The following is a 27,319-nucleotide window of genomic DNA, read 5'->3' as shown; positions in this document are numbered from 1 at the left end:
CCGCACTCCTTTCTACGTACGAGCCGTTCAACATTTTCAACACTGACGAGACAGCGCCTGACAAGACGATCGTGTTTAAGGGGGACCCGTGCGTCGGCGGGAAACGGAGAAAAGAGCGGGTGACGGTTCTTCTGGCTACGAGCATGACCGGCACAGAGTAGTTGCCGCTGCCGGTGATAGGAAAGGCTGCGAAGCCAAGATGTTTGAAGAACATTAAGCAGCTGCCTGTCGACTACCGCTTTAATAGAAAGGCTTAGATGAACTGGCTGCGTCAGCTAGACCGCCGCTTTGCGGCACAGTGTGCGTGGACCTTCAGGAACTTAGCAAAATTGTGATTTCCTTGCACGTTGCCTCCGCGAAGCAAACCGCGATCACAGACTTCTTTAAGAAATAAAAGTCTGGTGGTGGCGGAAACATTTTTCTAGTGTTTTGATCGTACTCGCGATAATTCAAACCCTCGGTTAATTCGGACATTCTCTCTGGTCCCGTGAAGTCCGAATTAACGGGGTTTTACTGTATAATGAAGTACTTAACTCATAACTTTGTGTCCACATAGCACCATATATTTACAACTTTTTCTGGTTGTTGTTCCTTTTTTACTTTTTATCATTTATATCACCGTTATAACAAATTCTGTTTGTTCTCAATTTCAACAAAAATAAATTTCACTGCTGCTGCGAATGAGAAGCAAGGAAAAAATTGGTCGCATATCTGCATGCTTTGCTGTAAATGTCGTCGAAAGACGATAGTCTTCTGCCATTTATGTTTTGCCTTGCCTCAGTCAGCGCCTCCTCTATGTTGAATCGGCCGCATCTGCCTGGCATTGATAAAATAGAGGAGGCGCTGCATGAGGTAGGGACGCCATCTGGCAGTGGCGTCGGGAAATATGAGCTTGTGCAGAACCCAGGGCCACTGCCAGGTGGCAACACCATATCGTTGGCAGAGGGCTTTTTCGTGCATAGCGTTGCATTTTCAGCGTAGCCTAAAAAACACTAGGGTCTTTAGAATTATGTATCTATGTATTTTCTATCAAAGGGACACACCACCTAATACTTACGTATTGATGTTGCACCTCAGATATGCGTAATATTTACTTTTTGATCGACGATGCTCACAAGTATGAATGCAGCTACCAGTTCAAGATGGCTGGGCATTCAGCAAGTGCTTAAACTTTGGACAGGTGGCTGAATCCTTTGACAGAAAGACAGACAGACAGACAGACCAAAATTTCTGCGTTCAAGTATCCCAAGAACGACTATCGTCTTTAAAAAAAAGTCACAGTTTCGCTGCAAGGGCGAAGCAATAAATGCGCTGCTGCGCTGCAGAAACATCTGGCCCCCGGCAGCAACTACCGCGCGAGCAGACAGCGGAAGGGCAAGGTTCTCCCTGCGCAAATATTAGAAGAAGCGAGTGAGCTGGCCGACGACTTTTAATTGCGCCCGTTGCACTCCTCGTGCCATCTCGCTGGTAATGAAGAAACGCTTATACAGCATAGACCGCTTATAACGTAGGTCGCGGGAGCCGGGAAAATCCGCATTATAAGTGGTACCGCACTATAACCAAAACGTCACTTTAAAAGCTTATTCATATGCAGGTACTATTGTCAGTGATTCCACTCCTGCGCCAACTGCGCCAAAGTGCGCCAAATTGTATTTACTGCGCCATCCTGATAATATCGACGAAAATTGCGCCAAACTGCGCCAAAGCCTCGGGTTTGGGGGCGTCTATCACCGGCAATCGCACGGCCCGCGCGTCAGAACATGTGCAGCTTGATCTTGGGGCTGCCAAAGTCGCAACCATGGACCAAGAATTATTCCGCTGAATAAATAGCGCTCGCGCGTGCGTCCCGAATAAGACACGATGCCATGCACGGTGCTGACGCAGCTTCTGTTCTGCAAGTCGTGTCGACAGCAAAACGCGCTCTCCGCAGAGGCTCGTGACGTCTAGGCCACTCGGTAGCGAGAAAGTGCGACGGCGGTTCATCGGCGGACGTCGTCTGTTCTAGAAACGCTGCTGATAGCTCGTTTCAAGCGTCGCACGGCACGTAAGGAAAGCGATGTTCAGTAATAACTACATGTGTGCTGCTAAAATGTCTGTCACTTCTGTTTCCGGATATCGCGGAATGAAATCTGGGATCGCTAGCAGTATATATATGGAACAATATCGAATTTTCCTTGCTTCGCGTTTATGGAAGAGCACGCGAACGGTGAAAACGCGTTCACACTTTCCTCAGATATACTTTATCCATGAATCTTCATTCGGAAGAGCTTTTTCGTAATTGCTTATACCAGCACGTCCGAGTTTAATCAGTCTGCGGTAAATACCCCCTAAAAGGCACTGCCCTTTCGAGCTCACGTGCTAGGGTTCCAATTCGAATTTCTTGCTTGCTTTTTAAAAATGTCATCTCATTAATAAAAGCATATATCCTGGTCGGAGCAGCCGCAAATACGCAGCTGTCAGTAGCGGGCCCGTCGCTGACGGCCCACAGTGAAGCGGCTACCCCATGTTACACCTCCGCCCCTCGCTTTCGGGGGTCAATAGCTGACGGGTTAAAAAACTCAGTTTCGCTTAAGGGCGAAGCAATGAATGCGATACCAACAAATTGTATTGTTAAACGAAGTAAGGCTAGCAGCTAACTCTTTTGGATTCGATCTCGCGTAACTCAACAAAACACTGGCTTAAGGGAATATGGCCGCTCTAGGAAACGAAGCGTTTTCTTGCTCTGAGTTCTCTAAACGCGAAGTAAGCGTTGAGAGCACAGCAAGTTTACGAGCCGTCTCCTGATGCCTCGGGATGGCGCGCGTGCAAGCGCCCTTCGAACGATGCGGTCCCCTCCCCCCCCCCCGCTTCCCTGGCGTCCTTTCATGCTCCTTACGAAAGACGGGCGGGGCGTTTCCTCTCTGTTTGATGAGCAATCGACGGCAGGCCCGCACGCGGGAAGATGTTATCCCATGCGCTGTCCGCTTCAGCCGCGTTCGTCGCCAGCGCTCGCGAGTTTTTACCCGCGACTAGAATGCGCGTGGTGATGTTATTAATTTGGTCTTTATACAGAAAATTACGGCAATGGCGACGGCAAAAATCCGCGGAGAGCGTCCAAATAATTGTTATCACAGTAAACATTTTAAAAAAGGTGAGGAGCCATATGATAAGCGAAGCTGTTTCGCGCATGGCAAGGAGGTGACATGGTGGAGGACAGTTTGGTATGTAAGGCCAGGTTGTTAACGTTCAATACGCAATATTAATGCGAAAGCATCAGATGCTTTATCAAACACGAAAATTGACCGTCGGCGGCGTCAATCGATTGATGCAAAAAATAATCATGTGATGGCGTCATCATCACGTCATAGATCGTCAAAACTTGTGACGTCATCATGGCGTCATATATCGTGATGTCACGTGATGACGCCATCACGACATCGTCGCTTTACACTGCTTCTGTAATCGGTGCGCCAATCATGGAGCTAGCGCAAAACTAGGTGAGGTGCAGATAGCTTGCAGAGAAGGAGGGGGAGGATCAACCCGTCGATCGAGAAGAAAAAGAACCTGGCTTTCGCCTTGGAGTTTTTTTAGGGAAATGCATTAGGGACAGTGTGGCTCTTTGGCATTGAGGCACTGCTGTACATCACGGCGTTTGTCTACAATGTCTGCTGATAACCACATAGATGTATTTAGAGTGTTATTTCATAAATTGAAATTTTATTGATCTGGTATTCTGTTTATTTGCTAGTGTCGAAAATAATCGCCGAAGAGGTTAATTCAGAACACTCAACTGCATGAGCCCTTATTTTTTTCATTAGCGAGTGAAGTATGGAGTTCTCCTGAGATGATTTTTTCCATGAGATTTGCAATGAATCGAAATATTTCTAGCCTTCATAAGAGCCCCATAGTAATATTCCGGTGCTTGAATGTTATTGCAATATGCTTCCGTAGTGCACTCCAGGATGTAAAATTCGCTGCTCCAGAGTGCTCCCAGATGCAAAATTATCTGCTCCAAAGTGCACCAAGATGAAAATTTTGCTGCTCCAAAGTGCTCCAAAACAGAAATTTTGCTGCTCCAAAAATTGCTCCAAATCAGAAGTCCTCGGTAGCATCACTGTATTGTAAACTCACCTTTAATAAGTTTTTGACAAGGCAACACGCAATAAGGCATTGGAATGCACACCAAAACGAACAAAAATTTATTTTTCAATGGAAAAATGCCGTGATCTTTGTCTGGCGCCGAGCCTTCACTGCATTGTGCACCATTTCGTCTTCAACGGCGATGATATGCTGGAGAGCTTTCTCGCTCAAGTTCTGCGCGCAGAACAACTTAAGCTTACTGACATAATCCAGAGCATCCCTGGATGAAAGTTCTGGTGTGCGGTCCTCCTCATCGGTATCGTCGTCCGATACCTCGTCACCGCGATCCTGCACAGCTGCCACGATTGCCTCGTCCGTGTCTGCTTGTTCGCAGACAACGTCGTCACAGTCGTCGTTCACGAAGCCTTCGAAGGTGTCGTCCTGACCAAACAATGTTGTTTCTCATTAGGTCTGACCACACATCATCCACGTCGACGGCTTCGTCGTCATCGTCGTTTGTTGTATCCCGATCGCCTGCTGCGGTGTTGCGAGCGAACCCAGCCTTAGCGAAACACTTGGCGATGGTCGATGGTTTTATCTGCCACCAAGATGCCGTGACCATGTCAATGGCGTTACGCAGATGAACCTTCATTGGTTGATCTCGCTGAATGTTTATCAGCAGCCTCTCGCAAATGCGCCTTTTATAATGCACCTTCACTGCCGCAATCACGCCTTGGTCCATTGGCTGGCTCTTGGCAGTCGTATTTGCGGGCAAGAATTTGGGGCTTACCGCCTTCAGCTTCAAATTTACATGATGCGCACTGCAGTTGTCAAGGACCAAGACGACTTGCCGCTTTTCTGACATCATGTCTTCATCAAATTTTTGAAGGCAGTTCGCAAACAGCTCCCGTGTCATCCAAGACTTGCTGTTTGCTTTGGATGTGACTGGAAGGCACTCCCTTTTTTTGAAGCAGCGCGGCCACGCCGACCTCCCAATTACAAACAAGCACCTCTTGTCGCTGCCATCCATATTGGCGCAGAAGAGAACCGTAAAACGCTCCTTCGAAGCCTTTCTACCGGAGCAACGCTCGTGGGGCAGTGCGAGAGTTCGGTTTGGAAGGAGATTATAAAATACACCAGCCTCGTCCGCATTGTATATGTCCCTCTCGGCGTACTTAGACAGCATGGTCTCCATGTTTACATTGAGCCACGCCTGAACAGCCGAGTCATCGACTGCTGCACTCTCCCCGGAGATAACACGACAGCTGATTCCGTGTCGGTCCTTAAAGCGCTGAATCCACCCGTTTAACGGGTTGAAGCCATCGATTACCAGTAAGGTGGCAAATGACCTGGCTTTCGCTTGCAGCATCGGACCGCTCACAGGCACATTTTGGGCTCGCACCTCGCAAAACCACTTGTACAAAGCGGCGTCCACGTCTTCATATTTTGAAACACGAATCCGCTTTCTTGCGAGTGATCCAGCATCCCCTTGAAGCTGCTGTTGCACCTTCTCTCTGTTTTTCCAAATCGCCGACACTGTTGTGTCGGCGATGCCGTACTTCTGAGCGACGGAAACCTTCTTCGTTCCACTTGCAACATCTTTTACGATGCTCTGCTTTGTCTCGAGAGATAAAGCTTGCCGCTTTCGTGGGTTGGAAGGACCAGGCGGCATGGCAGCTCAGTGCAGCGCGACACAAAAAGCCAGAAGATTGATAACACAACACGTGTACCGGCCGCGCACAAGGCACGACGCACAACGCACAGAAACGTTTTCCGGTGGCTAGGCCTACGACGTTGGCGACACTCTTCGAGGCATGCACGCAGAGAGTGAAAGATTGGACTGTGTCGGGGAAAGTCTGTCAACCGGCCACCCCCCACGAACGAATGAACCTTCCCGACGACTTCTCTCTCGCCCGCGCGGGCCTCCCGGTCGGCTCGGCAGCGGTGCCGCACGAAGGAGGGAAAAAAAAAAGGAAAGCGAGAGAAAAGAGAGGCCGGTCGCGCTTCTTTTCTTTACGCGTTTCTTTTTTGCCCCTTTCAGAGGGGTTGGCGATGAGTTCCATCGCTGCGTTTTTCTTTTTGTAGAGGGTGCAGCGGGGTGCGCTCTTCGGAGAAACCGCACTGTACCCGGTCTGTCGTCGCGCGCGCCCGCATACTAAGCGGTACGCTAACACATTGAACTCAATGGGAGGTGAACTGGTGGTCACAAAAAACCGCATTATATCCGGTCCCGCACTATAGGCGGTTACGTTATAAATGGTCTATGCTGTAAGTGCCTGCCGTCTCTGAGTCCTGCCAGCGGTAAAGTGTGTGTATATAACGCTCGTCATTAGCTACCTGAAGGATCTGCGCTTTGTGGCGTAGTGGTTAGTGCCACGCGCTCCGGAGCGAGAGGTCGCTGGTTCGATTCTGCGCTTCGGAAGCATTTTTCTGAATTATTTTTCTTTGGGACTTTTATATATATATATACATACAGTAAAACCTCGTTAATTCGAAGGCCTCGGGACCGAGAAAAATATCCCAATTAAGCGGGATTCCCAATTATCCGAAACAACGCGAAATCAAAGAAATCAGCCAGAAAACGTGATGTACGGAAGTCACACCTTTATTGTGGCAAGTCCGCCTACTTGGAGAAAAATTCCTCCATGCGTGACTGACGCGTTCGGTAGTTCCCAGCACTGAAAGTCATATTTTCCAGCCTGTCAATGAGGCGCAGCATCTCAGCCTCGCCGCCGTTGCACTCGACGAAGCTGCGCACAACACTCAAGGCATCGATGACATCCGCCAAAGGGGGTGCTCGGGAGGGCTCGTCATCGCTGTCAACATTAGAGGCCGAATCGGTCGATCTCGCAGCTATCTCGCTGTCGATGTCGGCGTAACACGTCTGCACTGTGCACTCGACATTTGCGTACTCGGAGAATCCGATTGGAGTGCACTCCTCGTCCGCGTGCAGAGCCTCATATCGAGTGCAGAGAGTCTCCCCTTCTTCATCAAACGGGCAAGTGACAGCGGTGACAGCAAACTCAACGGAGGTTGCCTCTTCTTTCACAAAACCGGCGTGCTCAAAACACCGTCGAATAACGGTGGCCTCCACCTGCCTCCATGAAGACACTCAAGCGGAGACAGGAGACAAATGGAGCAGTCGCACCGAATCGCACAATGCTCGCCAGCCGACATCCAAATGGCACAAAGACTCCACAAAACATTCACTTCGCTAGAGTGGCTAACATCGCTGTTGAGATGATGATGATCATGATCGCAACCGCATGCATCGCCGCCTGGCAATTGCTAAAACATGGCGTCTACGACGTATTTCCGGTAAAAAAAAACATGGCCTTCGAGATCCGTACATCAAAAAAAAAAAAATGCATGTTTTAGTTACAGCCTCCGAGATTCGCAACACCCTTTGCATATCTTGGAAGTCGCGGCCAAGTGTGCCAATTAACCGGGAAGTCGCAGACTGGCCGCACCAATTATCCGGTTAAATTTACATGTAAAAATTTGGGACCGCGCAAATAATACAAATTATCCGGGATTCCCAATTAACCGAGTACAAATTACCGAGGTTTTACTGTACTTATACATATATGGTGCATGACGGCGGCGGCGGCGACGGCAAAAACCAGCCGAGACTGTCCATATAATTGCTATCGCAATAAAAAAACACAAGCTTGGTTCAACAGTGCCTTTATGTGTTCTCTCCTGCCTGCAGCGCGATGTCAGTGCGGAGGCGTGAGTCGGATTCCAGCAACAATCGCCAGAGCGTCGGGACGCTCGCTCTCGGAGAGCTGCCCCGTCACTGCCTCTTCCAGTGGCACCTGGGTGGCCTGTACTTCTTTGAGGTGGGCTTCTGCGACCCGTACGTTGCGTGCAACCTGTTTCTCGTCGAACGGCAGCGCCTCCTGCCATCCGGCACCCAACTCTACATGTCACAGGTGCGAATACTTTCCTTTAGTGGCCCTTTAAAACACCCCCGGGGGTATATTGCGTCAGGGGTGATTTTGTACAAATTGTGCTATGACTGTCACAATGATTCAGTGTGAATTGACACTTATTACAAACTTGATGGGCAGCTGTGAGTGGGGATACATTTTGTGAAAAAGGCCATTTTAGCGTTTTGCTGCTATGGGAAAAATGCCCATGCTTCATAAGGCATGGGCATTGATTTTGAAGTTTTGAGTGTTTTGGTGCCGTGCTGTAGTTTGATACCAACGTTTATAGAATCAGGTAAGTTGCAAAACTCCCCGCGTCAGCCAACCCATCGCGCGGCGCCGGGGCAGCTTCCAGTTTGGTGGCGCTGGCGGCGCAACAAGCTTCCGCTAGCAGACGAAAACGCGTAGTCCGTGTGGCAAGACGCCGGGGCAGCCGTTCAGAAAAGGCTCCGTTGTTTACTTACCGACAGTACATTATCGAGATTTTTCCTTGCGCCGCCGCTGCAACGTAAAAGTGAGTAATATTTAGCAGCGGTAAGGCAAAGTCAGTAAAGCTATGGCTTTCTAGACTGCCCAAGGTAACTGATGCTTGATAGCATAACATGCGAATCTGTCCATTATCCTATAAGAAATTAACTATATGGCGCATTCCCATAGCATAATTCTTTAGCTAAAGTGGATGCTTGGGCGTGTTGGTAATTCTGTCTCTTTGTTTTGGACTGTGCAAGTATTGCGTGGTGTTAACGAATAAATCTTTGTTGTAAGTCAGCACTTTTGTTTGTGTAATCCTTTTTCTGGTGCTCCGTAGTTTATTGCACCGTTTTTTTTTCAATAATTCTTCACTCACTTTTTTGAAGTGAGGAGTTTTCCCTCTGTATCGCGGCTGTAGTTACTTGCAATTATTGAGTGGTAAAATCGCCGTGTGTGTACAGTCAAACCTCGTTAATACATACCCACTTTAAACGTACTAACGGTTAAAACGTAGTTGCGACGAATCCCCGACCGAGTCCCATAGAGCCCAATGCATTCGCTGACCGCTTAAGCCGTAGTGGTTCGCCCTATGCCTACTGGTTAGTGCGTACCCTGCGTACCGCGATAACTTTTTGTGCCATAAAATTTTACTGCGCCGCTCAGCTTCCCGACGCCAGAATGTGCCGCCAAAGGTCTTCCGCCTTTTTGAGAAGTGCGCAGATCAGTCGATCCCCGATTCCGACTTCCGCGCGATTGCGGCGACGTATTTGCGGGTAAGCATCGGGAAAGAACGAAGGCGAGGTGGCGGCCACCGACCTATCGCCGACAACCTTATCGCAATAAGTATCTTCAGCTATCTGCTCGGGCACACGTGCGGCGCAGCGCTACTTTTTAAGCCTACTGCACGCTTTTATTAGGCGACAACCTGAACGCGCTGAGCCGCCGATCGCTGCCGGTTCGTTGTGCGCGGCCGTCTTCAAGGCTGAAGTTGAATTAATGGCACAAATGCTCGGGCAGGGACGAAGAACTTCAGCCATGTACCAACTAGCCCGACAGCAAACGCTACTAAGCCGTCATCAGGCGCGCACCGCTTTGTAGAAGCGAAAGCAGATCGCTGTTGCGTAGTTAGCGTTGCGGGTCGCGAACGCCGAGAAACCTCGCTGCATTGACGCTATCACACTAAACGCACGTGTACAATACAGCAAGCGTAGCGCGGTTGTAACCATACTGCACGCTTTTATTAGGCGACCACCCAACGCGCCTCCGTCCGCTGCCAGGACCGCTAGAGCATCGCGGAGTGCGCATCGCTTGCATGAAGCTCGTCATCGCTGCGTTAACCGAACAAGCTACTCGCCGCATCTGTGCACGATCTGGAGCGAAGTGGGTACGAACGACATTCCCACAATAAATGCGCACGTGTGGCACAGCAAGCGGCCCGGTAGTGACGGCGTGAGCCGGGTAGGCGACGCGCTGCACGCAACTAGCCAGGAGGCGATCGGCTCCACGCGGCCGTACCGCGTTTCACTGGAACTGTGTCAGTTTTCGTTTAGTAGCATATCGCGGTTAGACGCACGCACATATACCGCGGAAAGCAGGCACTGTCCGTTCTGTCGCTACGTCGGTCACTGCGTTGACCGCGTATCCCGGACCCTGCAATAGTTTCGAAATGCTCTTCGGCGTCGCCACTACGCGCTATCGGGCGGTCGTGCGAGTGTGCCAGGATCTTTTGTCCACTTTCGCAAAAAGAAGGAAAAGGCTTTGCGGTGGGTACTTTAGGCAATATTTGCTGTGGCACGGCGGTGATGGCGTACGCTAGGAAATGCAAATTTGTACTTGGGTGTTTAATGCGTACTACCGTTTAGTGCGTAGTTATGCCGTGTTCCCGGCAGGTACGTATTAACGAGGTTTCACTGTACTGCACGCCACAGTTTCAGTCCTGCTACAGAAAGAAAATTGTACTTATTTTACGCACGCAATGCAGAGAAACAATTTTTCAGATGTTGCAGGTATGGTATGATGCACACAAACGGCACAATTTGTTTACAGTCTCAGGCATTAAATCTTATCGAAACAGCCCTAATTAACTGTAAAAAATTATTTATAGCACAATTTTTAGAATCACTGCAATCAGTTAAGTTCGGGAATATCCATGGGACGCATCCTTCGACGAGGCTCCTTTCCGCTGGCGATTTCAACCTTAATTCTTACCATTGACCATGTGAGTGAAAGTCTTCGGGATGTCTTCCTCATGAAAGTGCATATCACATACACGTGATATGTCGGACAGTTTCTTGTCCTCACGAGGAATGGCGCGATGCCACGCCGCTCGCTGGTCAGAGTCACGCGGGGTACAAATAGGTTACCAACCGTCTCGGATTTCGCGGGACTGTCCCGACTTTTCATACAGTGTCCTGAGCTGTCCCTGTCGGGACAGCTATGTGTTCCGGATTTATTCCGGACCGTCCAGTTATAAATTTTCACGTGATCCAACGCACGCCCGACAATGCGCGTTGCTCTCCAGAACACGAATAGCACGCACGAAGCATTGTTGCTGTGGCTAGCGGTGGCTGCGAAGGGCTTTAGTTGCTTTGGATGAACTTCTGCGCGAAGCACGACAACTTTTACGGGTGCATTCTCCAGCAAGAGGAAGTGTTGCGAGCAGCACGTAGCCAGCTGAAGAGGCCGAAACAATAAAGAAACAATCCCCCCGTCCCGTCCTGTCCCGACTCCCTTCATTGAAGAGTTGGTAACCCTAGGCACAAAAGAAATGTCATGGTGTCTCGGATTTCCTGTAACCACTAGTACAGCCGGGAAGACATGTCGGCATGGTGAAGACATGCAGCACATTCGAAGCACAATAGAAAGTGCAAAACTGTTCACACAGAACGGAGCCTCCACGGATACTGACGCGACGCGCTGCAACGTCGGCTGAAGTGGTGTGAGTGAATCCTGTTGCGATAGCAGCGCCACATCTGTCGCTGATGGAGGTGGCGCCGCGCAACATTGCTCAGTTTTGCAGCTGACCTGGTTCTATAAACGTTGTTTGATACTGTGTGCGCAGGATCGTCAACGTATGCATAGGCATGTGTATGGGGAGGGCGGGGTCACCCCTCCCCGCCCAATCACCCATGAATGGTGCAAAGTCTGCTCCATACTTTTACTCAGCTGGACCTCTCCCACCAATGTTTCAAGCGTAGGGTCATGGCCAGGTTTTTGACAATAATGGCGGCCTAAGGCCCTTGATGTTGCATTCCAAGAAATGTTTACTTCATATCTTTACTCCCGGAAAGCCAGGGACCAAAGGCAGGCTCTTGTAAGATGCACATTTTTTCATTCCCTGTGGAGCATGTTGTCTCTTGGACTCGAAAAAAAGGGGGAGGGGGGCACTGCGATGAAACTTTGCTCCCCCCCCCCCCCCCAATGTTGAACCCTATGCACTCCTATGAACACGTGATGTATGTGCACCATTCACATATGTTTGCATTCTGCAAAGCCGGTGAGGCTGCCCTTTTAACCAGCTTTATGCATGTTGGCCCAGGTGACATCTGAGTTCATCGAGGACATGGACAAGATCCGAGTAAACATGCACATGCACTCGTTCACCTACGACTACCACCTGCGCACGATCCACTCGTACATTTCGGGCCAGCAGCTGCTCTTCAAGCACGGCTATCACCTGACCAGCTTCTTGGACGACTTTGTCAAGTACTACCAGAAGTCTCCCAACTACGCCCGCAACCTCATTTATGCAGGTAAGGTCCTTCCGCTCAAAACCATCGATCCATCGCTCAATTTCAATTTGAGGGTACGGCATTTAATTACAGTAGTACCCCACTAAGGCCATTTTTATGGTACCGTTTATAGGGGTTTACTTTTGTGCTTTGTGCCACAAGACATGAACACAACAAGCCGCGCGTGCGAACCTGTCCCGTCTTTTGGATCACACCGCGCACTAGAGGAGTGTAGTTACTCGCTACTAGTGCTACGCAGCAGCCCTAACAGTCAGAGCTGTGACCCCCTAGCTATCCCGCGGTTCGCGTGAGTTGCGACCGCGGCGGGTTTCAGACCAGTGGGGACAGAGACAAGTCTTTCAACTGCAGGTGTTTATTCACCTCAGATGCCAATTGCAACAATAGATAGCAATCACATCAAGTTAACACCTCAGAGGCGGAGTGTTCCGCACTACTGGGGGAAACAACAACAAAATAGCAAGCGCACGTCGAGGGAATGATAAAGGCTCATCTCACCTCGCGTGGCTGCTTTTGCACTCCGGTCCGGGGCGGTAGTTCGCACTCCATGGCCGGAGCACTGCAGGGGTTGATGGCGGCGGTGGTGCTCACGGCTTGGGTCCGATGTGGTCAGTCACATCTCCCAAGACCGAAGACACCGAGGCCCCCAAGAAAGCGACGCGCGCACGTTCCCGGGGTCTGGAGAGGAGTCTCTCCAGAAAAGGGCAAGGAGGGAAAACGGGGCATCTCGACTGCGGCCAGGGAACAGGGCGCGAAAGGCTGCGGGAGCGGCACAATGCCCTCTCCCACGCAACCCCTCTCGCCACTGCGCGTACAAACGTAGCGCGAAGCCGAGGTGCCGCCGCGTTGAAGACAGTGGGTTGCGTGTGCAACCCCACACGTTAGAAAAAATTTGCTTGCCCTATCGAGAAAATGAGGGCAAGCGAAGCTTGGCGTGTGCTTGCCTGACCTACTACTTTTCTCTCTTTCTATCGCATTGTGCAGTGCTCATCCCTAACTTCCTCCTTCTTCCATGCCAGGAATTCAACCCTCACCCACGTGCTTAGCAGCGCAACGCTTCTGTTGCTACAGGCAGTAGTGACGATCATGCGCGAGAGAGTGAAATGCAGAAATGAAAGGCAACAATGAAATGTGCGCAACGTGAGATGACAGGTGACCTTAATAAAAGATCGGATTGCCATATGAGAAACGCTGATCGCCGTCAAGCCCATGATCGAGAGAGCACCAATTATTGGGAAACGGAGCATACAAATACGCATGTGAGTGGCGCACCTTCAAAGGCCTCATTTGTGTACACCCTCATTTTTGTGTACACTCGCCGGAGCCGGGTTTTTCGCAAGTTATGCCACTGCCTCCACCACTGAAATCTCTAACTCGTAGAAGCTTTGCATAATACATAAGTGCACGGAAGTGCATGAGCTTAGATGCGGGAAAATCTCCCCAGCTACTGTGCAGAACTTGGATGTTATTTTAGAATGACGTTTCATGCACAGTGTAAAGCAGAAGGCTCTGAGAGTCATGCAACGCGAGTGTGGTGCCCTGAAATATCGCATCAACCTTCCACGTTTCCATTGCCCGATATTGTGCATCTGTTTTACGCGTCCTTTGTGGTTGCGCCTACGTCTAGTGTATTTTGCATGTGTGCCTAATGTAAGAATACAGTAGACTCCCGTTAAGACGAACTCGAAGGGACCGCGGTCATCTGTTCGTCTTATCAGGAGTTCGGCTTATCAGAAGTGCCCTCAAAAAGAGAGATGCTAACATGCCAAGTGCATCCAAATATGTTACTTGAAAACACTGACTGGAGTAGACTTACAATGGGGGCAAAAAGACAACAAAAAGCATTTATTTGCCTCATCTAGATAAAAACAATGCTTTCAAGCAGAGTATTTAAACGAATCATATGAGCACCTGATTTCGCGGGTTCAAAAATAAAAAAATTCATGAAGATACTGCTACCACATTTTAATAATAAAACTGTAGCACGCTCCTATGTTGACGATTACAAAATAAAGAGAGAGAGAGAGGGAGAGAAGCACAATTTTCCTTCAAATAATGTAAATTTATTGTCCTGGCAGTTCCTTTTCTTCTGTGAGCCTGTTTTGCTGGCTCTAAGATCACTTCTGGATACGCCTCGGTCGCGTGCTGTTGCCTCGACGAAGTCGTGATACGCTGAGTTGCTTAAGAAAGTCTGCAAGGCTTTCTTCGAGGTCCGGATATTTTCTCGTTTTCGGCCCGCAGTAACTTTTCCTGGTTGACGTGCAGCTGAAGATATCCCATTGCGCTACTTACGGTCACAAGCCTCGCACACACGAAAAAGACACGACGTAGCTATATTCAGTATACAAAATAGCCTTCCCTTGTTGTGCACTTCTATAATCAAAATGGCTCATCACCATTTGCACTTCACTGGGAACAGATACAATGTGCACAGGTCCTACGCGAACCAACGCGAACTGTCCACAAAATGTGCTGGGGCTCCATTGTGTGGTGGTGATGACAATGCACCTGACCCCTCTGACGGGAGTTCGCCGCAAACATGGTTTCGGTTTCGTACTCTATTGTAATGCATAGACAATTTTTGTTCCCGTTGTCGCTTTTTCTTTATTTTTTTTCCTTCACTCCCCTTGCGTTTGCCCCTCCGACCACGGCGGAGCGGCCCCAAGCTCTTGTGTTCTTCTGTTCCCCTTTGTACTCCAGCTGGGAAACCGAAGACAGGAGGGGGAATACTAAAGGATGCAATGGGTCCCAGTTGTAAATCCCCCTACTCTTTTTGTTGCTTTCTTTGCTGATAAAGCCCGCACCTCGCCCACCCACAGGCTGGGGGTGAGGGGGATACCGGCTTTATCCGCTGAACGTTCTTTTTCGTTTATCTGGCGCCCTCTGCGTCGCGACCGGTAAGTGCTTTTTTTTCTTTTCTTGCTTTTTCTTGGTCGCCTGAATTCCACACCAAGACTGCAGTGTTCGTTTCGCAGAATCGCCAGCATTGTCGATCACCGCGAAAGTTCGTCTTAACAGAAGAGTACAGTTGGGCGGTTCGTCTTAAGCGAATTTTTTTCGCACTGAGTCTATGGGAAAGCAAACTAACGGTTCTCTGTGTTCGGCATAAGCGAGAATTCGTCTTAACCGAGTTCGTCTTAATGGGAGTTCACTGTACCACCTGCTAATTGCTGTCATCTTACTCAAATTTGATAACTCTACACAATGTTCTAATCTTAAATAACCGTCTGCTAAGATGCGAATGTATTGAATCAGTGATGGAAACAGCCGGTGAGTGACAAAGATGGAGTGACGTGTGTTTTCTGAAACACACACACACATTTAACAAGCTAACAGAATGCCATACGGTCTTAGGGTATAAAGTTCATTGTATCTTGCGGTCATTTCTATGTGGGCAGACAGGTCATTGTATAAAGCTGAGATTCACTGAGCATCGCGATTGTAAATGCACAACAGAGTTTGATGACTGCGCAGTTTATATGTGAGACTCTTGAATGAGGAAATGTGTCTCATTTTTGAGGTGTGGCACATTGACATTGGCGGTAGTACGTGCATAACATGGTGTTCAGTTACCTTAAGTAAATGTGTAATGTCATTGTTAAGCAGTTACCCTTCATATACCATATGGGCGTATGGCAGCACTTCATACTGGCCCACCGCTGTACATGGTGCTGCCATTCGTGGTGACTGCGTTTCTGTTTGTCTTCCTTCTTTGGCGTCCGTATCTGTGTGTGCCCACCTTTTTCAACGATAAATCCCTGCGTATATTACGCATTTTTGATATGATTCCGTTTTCCTGCGCCAAGCTGCTCCAAAACCATAAAAATTGCAAAATTTGCGCTGAACTGCACTGAAACAGCCTCACAAGCAAGAATTTTCAAGCCCACTTCAGTTTCAGCGTGAGAAAACGTAACTTTAGAAGCAGCGCCAGGGATACATTCGCAGAACACAATAACGCGCCCAAGCGTGTCCTTCTATGCGCCTTTGTAATGGAGGCTTCCATAGTGCTGTGATAATCGCCTCTGAGCGGTTGTAAATGTTGTGTGTGACCCCCCAAAAGCTTACAACGGTACTATGCTTGCTACGCTCGGACGACTTAGTGTCCGAGCGGTAAGGTTTCTCGGCACTCGCGACGCATTCTTGAAGGTGGTCCCGCACGAGGTGGCAGTGAAAGGTGGTGCAGCGCGCTTTTGTTATCACCTATTAAAAGCGTGCGGTACACTTGACGCTGCGCCACCCACGCGGCGAGCAGATAGCTGAAGGCGCTTTATTGTGATGGGGTGCTTATAGGCGTACGCAGAGTTTGTTCCCCTTCAGGGAGGGCGATAGTTCATTGCAGCGCCCGCAATCTCGATTAAGTCAAAGTATGGGCAGTATGCGGAAGACTTTGCGCTCCCCCCCCCTCCCCCCTTCCATGAAGAGGATCACTGACCTACAGGAAGCTCTGGGGAAGCTTGAAAAGCTAAATAAGCAGACCAACAAAAGGGAAGCAGTAATCTGCTAAATGGTATTGCTTATCTAAAGCAAAGACCTACTGCTATGTGACTACAATTCCTGTGTCACATTAGTATCACATCTTTATCATTTGAGAAGTGTGATGTTTTTTTTCTTTTCTTATTTTCAAATGTAAAGTGAACCTAATTGGAAAACCTTTTTTTATCTATTTCATATGTTGTTACACGGGTTATATAAATTGCGTGGTTTGTAAAAAGGTAGTGTAGTTCATACCTGGCAATAATGTGTTAAAAAAAGCTTTCTCCAAAGTCTGTTTGAATGTTATGTGTATTCTAAGCCGATTAAAATATGTGCTTGTTCCTCCAAGTTGGTACAGATTTGTTTTTCAAGCTTCAAAAATGACAAAATAAATGCCGCTAACTGGTCACAAACAAGGTTCTCTTGCTCCTAAATTGAAATTTTGCTGCTCCCAAAACTCATGCTGCGCCCATGCACGAAACAATAGATTCAACAGTCAGTAGCGCTCTTACGTACCAGGTGGCAATGCGCTTGGGGTGGCAGTGCTTTATTGTCCCTGTAAACGCTCCCAAGGTACATTATGTTGCTATCGTTATTTCATGGTTTATGCGAAAGACCACACTGATCGTCTCCTCAACACTATATTGCTTGTCAGCCTGCTCGCACAATGATGGCAATCATTATCCTTGTCTTTGTATGTGTGCAGCCTTTCATAGCTTCACTCGACTGTCTACCTGGTCTGCGTCACCCGAACTTTGGGGGGCTTCACGACAACGAAGCAATTACAATGCCGTGGTAGTTTTTGGGTGCCACTATAGTATATGTTACAATTACGGATTTCTGTGGACCGAAAAATCTCTTTCCTAATTTTACCACCTTCCCGATTTAGCGAAGTACAGTAATACCTCGTTAACTCGAAGTAGTAAAAACCAGAAAAAATTTTGAGATAAGCAGACTTTTGAGATAAGCAAAGTTGCACAAATTCCATTGAGAAGTCCAGTTCTATCTAAAAATGTTAGCACTACTGACCAGTTTCTTAACAGGAGCGCCTAACTGGCTCTTTGTAAAGGTTTTAAAGAAAAATAATGACATACCAGAGCTATCAACCAGCTGTGTTTTTCGGCACTGCCTTTTTATTTAGTGCAGAAAGACCGACTAAGGCTGGTCTGCCTCTCAGTAACACTTGCATCTAGCAAAGCTGTCTCGAGTTGCTTAACACATCGCATGTGGCGATCATGCGTGCCACTGCGCTCAACTTTATTTCGCATCAAGCGAAGCATGTTTTTTGTTTCGGCTGATGTCATCACTCCTTGAGTAGCTGCATCGACACTGTCGCAATCACCATGCCTGACGCCACATTGTTTGGCCTAAGAAAATGGTCAAACCAGCTGATGTTGCAGGCGAGATCAGTGTAGCCCACCACTAAGACCAGAGAATTGGCCTTCTCTGTCAATGTTGTGACTGGAAGGGGCTCCACTCGCACGATGCCACCACACAATCAGCGCCGTTTTGACGTCCGGAAACTTCGAGCCTTGAATTCGCTTCTCTGATTAGAGCTACCTTTCTTTGCAGCATCAGTGACTTGCTTTGCTTTGGCGGCGTTATCTTCACCACATTGTATGGCCAGCAAAAAAATCTGCGTGACGTACCTTACGTAAATAAAATGCTGAAATCGCATCTCTGATGGTAAACAAAAGGACATGTACGACCCGAGCTATTTTGCAAGGCCTGCCTCTGTGCACGTCTATAGCGTCATGTGACGTGACACAGGGTTGCTTGACCAAGTTGTTATGCCGCTAGGTTCCGACTTTACTTTCGGGAACAGTGTCCACTTCGTCGTAAGCGTGGCAGCCTCGCGCGAACCTTGTGAAACGCATGACATTTTGCCTCTAGTATATTGTGAAACGGTTCGGCAGCGAAGTTTTTGTTCTACTTTCAGTCAAGATTTCAAGATAACCGAAAGTGGGCACGGAAATACTTGAGATAAAGAGCAATAAATACATTGCACCTATGGGAAATCGTTCGGCACCGCAGAAAACTTCGACTTAGCCGATTTTTCGAGATATGCGAGTTCGGGTTAACAAGGTATTACTGTAATTCGAGCGTGGCTGTCACTCCATTAAATCAAGTTTCAACTGTAATTCAGCTTTCTGTCATTTAAAATATTCAGGTGCCTACAGCTCTGCTCTCTTTTGTACAGGCTCTGTGGTGATCCCGAGTGTGAACGTGGCACCCAGCCAACTGTACAACTACATCATTGGCCATAACAAGCTGTACGGCATGAAGGTCATACGCATGGTTCCTGTGGTTTGTGACAGCAGCAGCGACTTGGTGAGCAGCTTGATGGTTTTCTTCTGATTTCTTCTGCACACATTGCTTCTGATGTACACTTATCTTTTCTTTTTAGCTTGTAGTACCTGCTGTTTAGAGGCATGGGCATGCACTGCTACAATAGAAGTTGTAGAGTGTTGTCATTATCTCTGACAGTAGATCCACCCCACATTCTCTGTTTTTTTTCTCCTTTATTATTTTTTCTGTCATTGAAGCTTAAGTTTCATGTGGTGCATACATTGAAAGTGTAGTTATTATATTGCTTTGTTAGATTTTGCCAGCGAATTCAGTTGTAAACGGATAATGGTGTAGGCGTATTCCTTTAGTACTATTTTAGCTGGTCCACAATCATTACACCTGCCAGAGTGTATCATTACCAGGAAACCCTATCTCATTGTCTCAGGCAGTGTTGCCAGTTGAATAAGGACATGCTTGTGTTTGATGGGAAGCTGTTCCCAACAGGCACGTTGATTACTGTGTTTTACATCATTTGCTTTTGGACAGTTTAGTTATTCAGGTTTAGTCCTGCAGGAAGTATGCCGTCCATGTCTTTCTTTTCGTCTCGTGTGTTTTGCAGCACTTTAGCCATTTTAAATGATGTAGCAACTAGCCTAAACATCAGCCCCTCTGGAATAAAAGTAATAACCGCAAAAAGACATCACTTAGTTTCTGTTGTTCTGTCTCTTCATTTGTCCATTTGGGGCCAAGTTCCACAAGCAAAGTGTGGAGTTATGGTTTCAGTTTTGATACTGCACATCATGCACACAAGGGGCGTTATTGTAATTGGTTGTGTGTTGTAATTGTCACGGGGGTCGTTGGATAAAACCATGTCAGCCAACAATAAGAAAGAGTTCTGAGCCTCGGACCCCCGTGCCTGCTTCGTTCTCCCGCATGGTTGCTGCCTGGTAACTGCATTATCCCTTTGTTTGAGCAAGCAACAGCTCCGATGACTTCACTAACAGCACAGCACCTAGCACATTTTCTTATGTACCATGAAAATTGTACGTAACTGCTGCTCGCAGGACACAGAGTACGCCCTGGTCGAGATCTCCAACGGAAGGTGAGCTATCGCGATGCCAACGATGTGCAGCAGACTGACAGCTTCTTCGTTGGCATCCTCACCATCCACGACACGGCGCCGGCATTCGTCGAACACAACCTACTTGCCCTCGGCTTCTACATCCTTCTGACTAGCCAGCGCGAGCTCTTTCCCAAGTTTTCGTCGACCACTGGACCCCCCGCAGCAGCACCTCCGGAAATGCCGACGGCACCGGTGACGGTACTGAGGGCTGCTTCAGGCCCGTCCGCGCACTGGGAGGCACGCCCGGCACATCGCAGCCCACCAGCGCGGTACCATCGAGGCGGAGCTCGTGCGTGGTGCCTCCTACCGTGCCGGTGGAGCGCGTGCGAACGCTGACGACTCTGCCTCAGCAGCTGGTTCTTTCGCCGGAAGACTTGACGAGCAGTGGCGGTACCGGGGCGATGGCACCCGTCGGCATTCCTTCCGTGGCGTCGTCAAGTTCGCTGGGAAGCAGCAACGCAGGCGGCACAAGGTGAGTAACTGTAAAGTAGGAATTTAGGCAATTCTGTACAATTTCATCCTGGACAAACAACCCAAAACAGCGACGTAGACCGAAGGGCAGAAAAAAAGCAACAAATGCGCTCGTGCAACAATGCATGTAATAGATTCCAGAAGTGTAGACACACTTTGATGTCTTCAAGAACGCATGGGCTTAAAGGGACACTAAAGGCAAATAACAATTTATGTCAGAGTGAAAGACCAATGTATGACAACTTCTAAAATGGCAATATTATCAACAGCAGTGCCCTACTTACCGAGAAATTAAGCTAATGTATCACATGATGAGCGCCACGAGTGGGACATTTTCGAAGTGATCCCGATGACGTAGGGAAGTCGGCCTACAATAAATCACTAGTAATCAAACTAGCAGCAGTAAAAAAAGAACATTCCGCGCATCAAAAGACGTAATAAAATGCTGTTTGTTCGTTTCCGCTTGATTCATAGAAAACAAAACCTCCGTGGCGTTGCCATGGGGAACGGCGCGCGTGGTTCAAAGGTTCCGTTTTCGCCGAACTGTGCCTCGCCCGTCTCAGTGGTAGTTTCGGGATCGCGTACTGCCGTGCGTGTTTTGCGCGCTCGTGAAAGTCGCTCTGACAGAAAGTTCGACAAAATGCCGCATGCGTGTGATATTGCCGGATGCCCGAATGGTGCACAACGCCAGTGCTGCAGCAAAGAAACCGGTGTGTCTTTTCACTGGGTGCCGCGGAATGAACCCTTACGCTCGAAGTGGCTTAGTGTGATGCCGTTTTCGCCAGTGTGCTAAACAGTCAAAAACCTCTGCGTGTGTGCTCGCTGCACTTTCGTACTGAGGATTACGAGACCAACCGCAACTTGGTGCGGCTTTGAATGTGCCCATCCGAGCAAGTCTTTGCCGCAGCGCCGTTGTTGCTATTGTGGGTCCCGCTACTTCCGCTCGGCTGCCACTAGTGTCGGCGGCCGCGCAGTAAAAGCGGGCAACGTTGGGCACGGCAGCAGTGACGTAGGAGAGTCGTATTTTCAGGCGGGAGATTTGAAGCGCGCTAACGCAATGCGGACCACTAAAAACGTGATTTTATTTCGAAATAAGCACTTCCTTGGCACAAAAGCAGCGCTACGAGGTTTCTGGACCGCTATTTCAACAATCAACGTCGACTTAATATTTGCCTTTAGTGTCCTTTAAGGGGGGATGCGAGGATCAAATCGCGAAAAATGGCAAAAAAATCTATTTTCTGAAAATCACATTTTCAGTTTCTGTAGCCCTTTTTCTATCTAATTCCAAAAATCTTCGCTGAAAACCATGTAGAAGAGCTATTAAAATTGTTGCGCCCGCTGAGGTGGCGAAAATTATCGCGGAAATCGCAAAAAGGAAAGCGTTTTTAAAAAATTTATAGCTCCGTAACGGCACGACCGAGCACCACCATCTAGGGCTCGTCTGAAAGAGCATTTCTCGTCTTCAAATTCCCGCCTCAGCTGGCTCCTCCATTTAAAACAAGCGCACAAAAAGCAAACGTTAAAGGTCGTTTGAGGCCCCCGATTGGCTGCAGCTGCCATGATGCTCCAGCGCGCCTCGCCATTGGTCCGATGGTCGCTCCTGGTGTGCGTCGTCTGCTGCTTCCGCGTTGCGGGGTCACGGCTGTCGAAAATCACGCTAATTACTGAAGCGTTCGCACTCGTTTTGTGTTTGCTGGTCGACGATAACTACGCGTTAGCAGCTGCACCTCATTCATCAGGACCGCGATAGCCCGATGCGCTCTTCGCGAACATCGCAGAAGTACGTCTCGGACCTGTATTGCGTCACTCGTGGGACCCACGGTTAGGAGTTCTGCCTGTCGGCATCTCGGACCTCGTGACGAAGACCACCGCGGGACGACTTTTTGTGCTCGTGATTGAATATGACTAACTTTGAAACATCGGGCACCGCGGCAGCGTACACCGCGACCGTGCTTACTGCTCGGAGTCGTGGCTAGGCCTAACTACGTCACAGCGCCAACGAATTTGACTTTGCGGGGAAGAACATTGTGCTAGCAGACATGCGAAAGCGAACAATCCGCAATGCGCTTTGTTGCAAGCAACTAATGATATTGCCCGCTGGCAGCTCGGAATCGCTGATCGGCATTTGACGCATCAGCAGCGCCGCGGATTCCACGGCCACGGCCGCTCGATCTCTCCAAGTTCGTCACACAGCGATCGCTCGAAGCACCACGACAATTTCACGTGTCGGCACCCCACAATGCGAGGCCAAGCATATTGCACGCCGATGTTTGGTCGCTGCGGCTTGGCATATTGCGCATCGCCAGCAAATGCCGCCACCCAGCATATCGGGCACACACTTCCCGAACCCCGCGGCCGAGCACTTCGCGGGGAATAAGCACTCAGTGGTGATGTAATTTAAGGCGCGCTTCAAGCCGTGCATGGTATCGCAGCAAGCTTTTGTAAATGTACTGAAATAATGAAAGGCCTCGCCGACTACCATTACCACGACCGGGTGAATGATGAAGCGTATCAAGGCGGGGGTGACAAATGATCTTGTGTAAAGGAGTGGACGAATTTTTATCTGCCAAACTCGCTTCATTAAGTACTACTCAGAAATTCCTGTACCACCAATGTCTTTGGCCATAAGTGCCACAGCACACCTAAATTTGCATGCCACAGACTTGTAACGTGCAAGTCTGGGCATTAAACCTGATAGGCTCACCCTTCAAAGAGCTGACAAAAATAACCAATAAAGAAAAAGGAAAGCACGTAGTGCAGAAAAATGCATAAGAAAACCTCTGCAAGCAAAGACACTAAATATTACAGCCCCAGGGCATTTTGATTTACATGTAGTGGCTGTGCAACTTTAGGGCCCATTTTCTCAGAAGTGTGTTTTGACCAGACTGTCCCGCTTGCAGAAAGCGTAGCACGACTATGGCTTGATGGATTTTCATGAGGTCTGTTGCATTCTATTCCCGAGTCAATTCTCTATGCTATGACATTCCTATATTTTTGAATTACTCTCTTGTTTTTTTACTCTTCAGCTAATTTGACATGACAATAACGAATGCATTAGGCAAACATGGATGTAATGTTCCATGTAAAAAAAAAATCGGGGTAATAAAAATATTTGGAGAATGTCATAGCATGAACCATTCCTATGGCTAAAATATAAGGGAAACTTTGGGCTTTTACCATGCTTTGTTGTCACGCCAGGCTTTCTGCAAGTTTGGTACAACAATGATGCAAGTAAAAATTTATAATGTCAGAACTTCTGGAGATATCTTAATGAAACTTTGTAAGTAATCATTCAATGCACTTCCCATTAAGCATGCCAAATTTCATTGTTCTACTACAAAAAATAAAGAATTTCAGCTTCGATCCCCACCTCCCCCCTTAATGTCATAAACGAAAGAAACAGGACGGGTACACAAGTTGACTGGACAAAAGCACAATTAACAAGTTTTTATTTTATACGTTTTATCTCAAGTTTATACGGGCGATGAAAGAAATATGCAAGAAAATATGGTAACTGTATCGAAACATCCTTGCCATTGTGAAGGTAGTGTCTCGAGGCTTATGCGTATTCCGAGCCAAGTTACTGTGTAGTTGTCACAATATCCTCATGCTTGTTTCTTTATTAAAGCTGCTACAGATATACACAGCGTGACTTAGGATCTACGAAATCACCTGCCCTTTTGTAGTACATTTGATGCGAAATATCGAAAAAAAGTTAATTACAGCTGCTATTTTCTTAAACTGTCTTTATCTTCAGGTCACGAAAGACATCCTTCCGAGGAATCTGTGAGGAGGAAGTGGCCTACCTTGGCTATTACAGCTCCCACGAAACACTCATGCAAAAGGTGACGACGTAGTTTAGCTGCCTTACACAAACTTTGTAAACTGTTGTGCAAGCGCTTGATTTACTTCATTCGGCAATCACAGAGAGATGATGTGAAAAGCAATCTTTGACCTCTTTTTCAGTTACTAGGACGCTAAGACACAATGTCTGGAAAAAAACATTATGTGGGTCCGAAATCTTACTAGCAGCTTCAAACTATTTACTAGGGGTGTGCAAATATTCGAAATTTCGAATATTTTTTAATTGTGTTTGTTATTCGATTCAATTCGCACTGGAATTTTACTATTCGAACAATTCGAACTTCCCGACAACAAATACGGTCAACGTCCGATTGAAAGGGACCCCTTCAGATATGCTTCACCTCATTACACTCTCGTATTGTGGCAAAACTGCCTTTCAAGCTCCGCTACCGTCGCAAATGTATTAACTCAAGAAAATGCTGGTTCCAACATGGAGATGAAAAATGTGGCAGAGGGTGGGGCTCAATTATTGCGGTTTTTGGACCTAAAATTTGGGCAGGAAGTCTGAAAAATAGGACGCCGAAGCTTTTTAGCATCCAAAATTTCAGATGTTCTTGTATATCGACATCTACGAGGCAACCTTGGAACTCCGGACTTGAAGGGAGCACACCTTTGTCCGTCACATCAGTTGGGATTCCACAGAAGTTGAAAGAGGAGGAGAGGCTGAGGAAATGGCATCTTTGCCTATCACGTGTAAAGTGTTGTCGGCAACACTTTGGTTGCACCAAATCGTGTACATAAATACAATACCGCCTCTATATTGCCTCATTCTTGATCAGACAACTATGAAACACCACCCCGCCAGCGCTTCATCAACCTAACGAAAAGGAACACTTTCATGTTGCTATCTCATAAGAATATGCTTAGGAATCTTCTCCAACTTTTTTTTTCTGCAATTTTGCTTTGAAGTATTAAAAAAATATTCGAGAAATATTAGAAAAATATTGATTCGATTCGCACTCACACTTCAGTGTTTGAATTTGCTTCGCACCCGAAATTTGCTATTCGCACAGCTCTACTTTTTACACTTGCTTTTGCTCATTCTTGTGCTTCAGCTCAGTTGTATACCTACGGAATTTGGCGACGATTTTGCTTTCACTAATTGCCTGCTCCTAAATTGACGTATTGTGCAAACTGGTTGATACCCGTGGTTAAAAGATGCTTCACATTCATGGGGCCATGGCTGTGAGTGGTCAACAAACTTTGCTGGTGCTGCTGTTTTTGGGCACACACAGGTGTCATTGTTCACTGAAACCTCGACATAATGGACACAGATATAACGAATTATCGGTTATAATGAAGTAAATGAAAAATTTACTTTTCATTTCTCATTTTTTATATTCATTTACATTTTTATAACCGATAATCCGTTATATCCGTATTCACTATATCGAGGTACGAGTGTATCTCATTAAAATTTGCATATGTATAAAGCCGACCATTTCATGACCTATCATGTGCGTTGCTAACCTTTATGTACTTTTTATGTTGGACCAGCTGTAGCCACGTAGGCTATTGGTCCAAGTATTTTGTACGCATTCTCACTAACTTCGTCTGAATAAAACAAATTTTGATTTAATTTGATTTGAAAAGCTAGGAGTTCAGCTAGGATTGATACCTTTAATCCAAGAATTGGGAAATCTGGGTTACCTGATAGTGTACTGCCATGTTTGGTGAGACTGTGGTAACTACAAATATAATTTCGTTGGCTTGCAGGTAATGTCTGAGCAGGCGACGGCTGTCACTGACCATCTGCGCGAAGTGGTGGCGCAGGCTTCGCTCCACTGCCGACGCGACTACCTCTGGAGTGCCTGCTGTGGCGTCACAAGAACTCCGACGACGCCAGCACCACAGTCCGAGAGAACACTGTAAGTGCGCTAATCAGTGCAGAACCGTATGAAGTATGGAATAATAGTGAGTTCGTACTTATTGATTGGGAAAGAAAATGCAGGAACGAGAAAAGTGTGATGCTTGCGGGACTTTTTACCCAGTCATTTCCAGGCCGTTCAGAGTGGTTTTTCTGTCGGGAAATGTGCGGGCTTTGGATATTGCGTGTAATGAATTGTATGGTGGGTTACGCATAATGTTGTGGACAGATGTTATGGAAAGTGGAAAGTAAGTAGTTTGTGCTTGCAATTATGCACTGCTGCAAAGTTGCCAGAGGCAGCGTATGCTTCAAAGTAGTAGTGGAGCTAGAACCATGCGGTTGTTCTTCAAAGCAACAAAGTTGCACTAGTATGAATGCATTTTAATGAGCCCAAACACTTCGTGCACTTCTGGTTTACAGGGGTGAGACAGCTGTGCCAAGCTGCACCAAAAGCATAAAAATCCGCAAAAATTGCGCCACACTACTCCAAAACAGCCTCAAAAGCAAGGATTTTTATGCCCGCGTCAGCTTCAGTGGGGAAAAAAGGCCGAGTTGACATGATTTTCCAAGCAGTGCCAGGAATACCATGAAAATAAGACGTCCGCCGACCACACAGACACGCCCAAACGTGTTTCTTCTATGCACCTTTCTAATGAAGGCTCCAGGGTGCTGCCATAATCTCCTCTGGACTGTTGTAAGTATGTGTGACCCCATAAGAACGTGCTCCCATGCCCTGAGCGTGCTGCTTCTACTCTCTAGGCTGTGTGCTCTGGCGCTGGCTGTTGTTTAGCAAGAACTTATCGAGTGGCATGCGTAGCGGGGTTGACTCTCACATTGTTTGTTGTGCTTAGCGTGTTCCTCCGGTCGTTGCGGTTTTCATGTTGACGCTGCTGCGTGTGGTCACCTACGCGTGCGGTTGCCGTGGGCGAGTACCTTGTTGCGCCAGCACTGTGTCAACTAGCTTCCTGCATGCGACTCGTTTCCACGATGCTGTAGCGCATGTGTTCTCAGTGTTCCATGA

General features: G+C 47.8%; 1 protein-coding gene across 1 annotated transcript in view; it reads left to right on the top strand.

The window, feature by feature from the left end:
• Positions 1-27,319, top strand: part of LOC119405229 (KICSTOR complex protein SZT2-like) — a 229,536-nt gene that overhangs the window by 189,152 nt on the left and 13,065 nt on the right. Inside the window, 8 exon segments of the mRNA XM_049419447.1 lie at positions 7,772-7,994; positions 12,001-12,214; positions 18,885-19,015; positions 20,038-20,065; positions 20,068-20,435; positions 20,438-20,568; positions 24,325-24,412; positions 26,148-26,299. Coding sequence (XP_049275404.1) covers positions 7,772-7,994; positions 12,001-12,214; positions 18,885-19,015; positions 20,038-20,065; positions 20,068-20,435; positions 20,438-20,568; positions 24,325-24,412; positions 26,148-26,299 — 1,335 coding nt within the window.

The sequence above is a fragment of the Rhipicephalus sanguineus genome, chromosome 9 (assembly GCF_013339695.2).
Source record: "Rhipicephalus sanguineus isolate Rsan-2018 chromosome 9, BIME_Rsan_1.4, whole genome shotgun sequence".
Classification (NCBI taxonomy): domain Eukaryota; kingdom Metazoa; phylum Arthropoda; class Arachnida; order Ixodida; family Ixodidae; genus Rhipicephalus; species Rhipicephalus sanguineus.
This window is presented reverse-complemented; position numbering and strand designations above follow the sequence as displayed.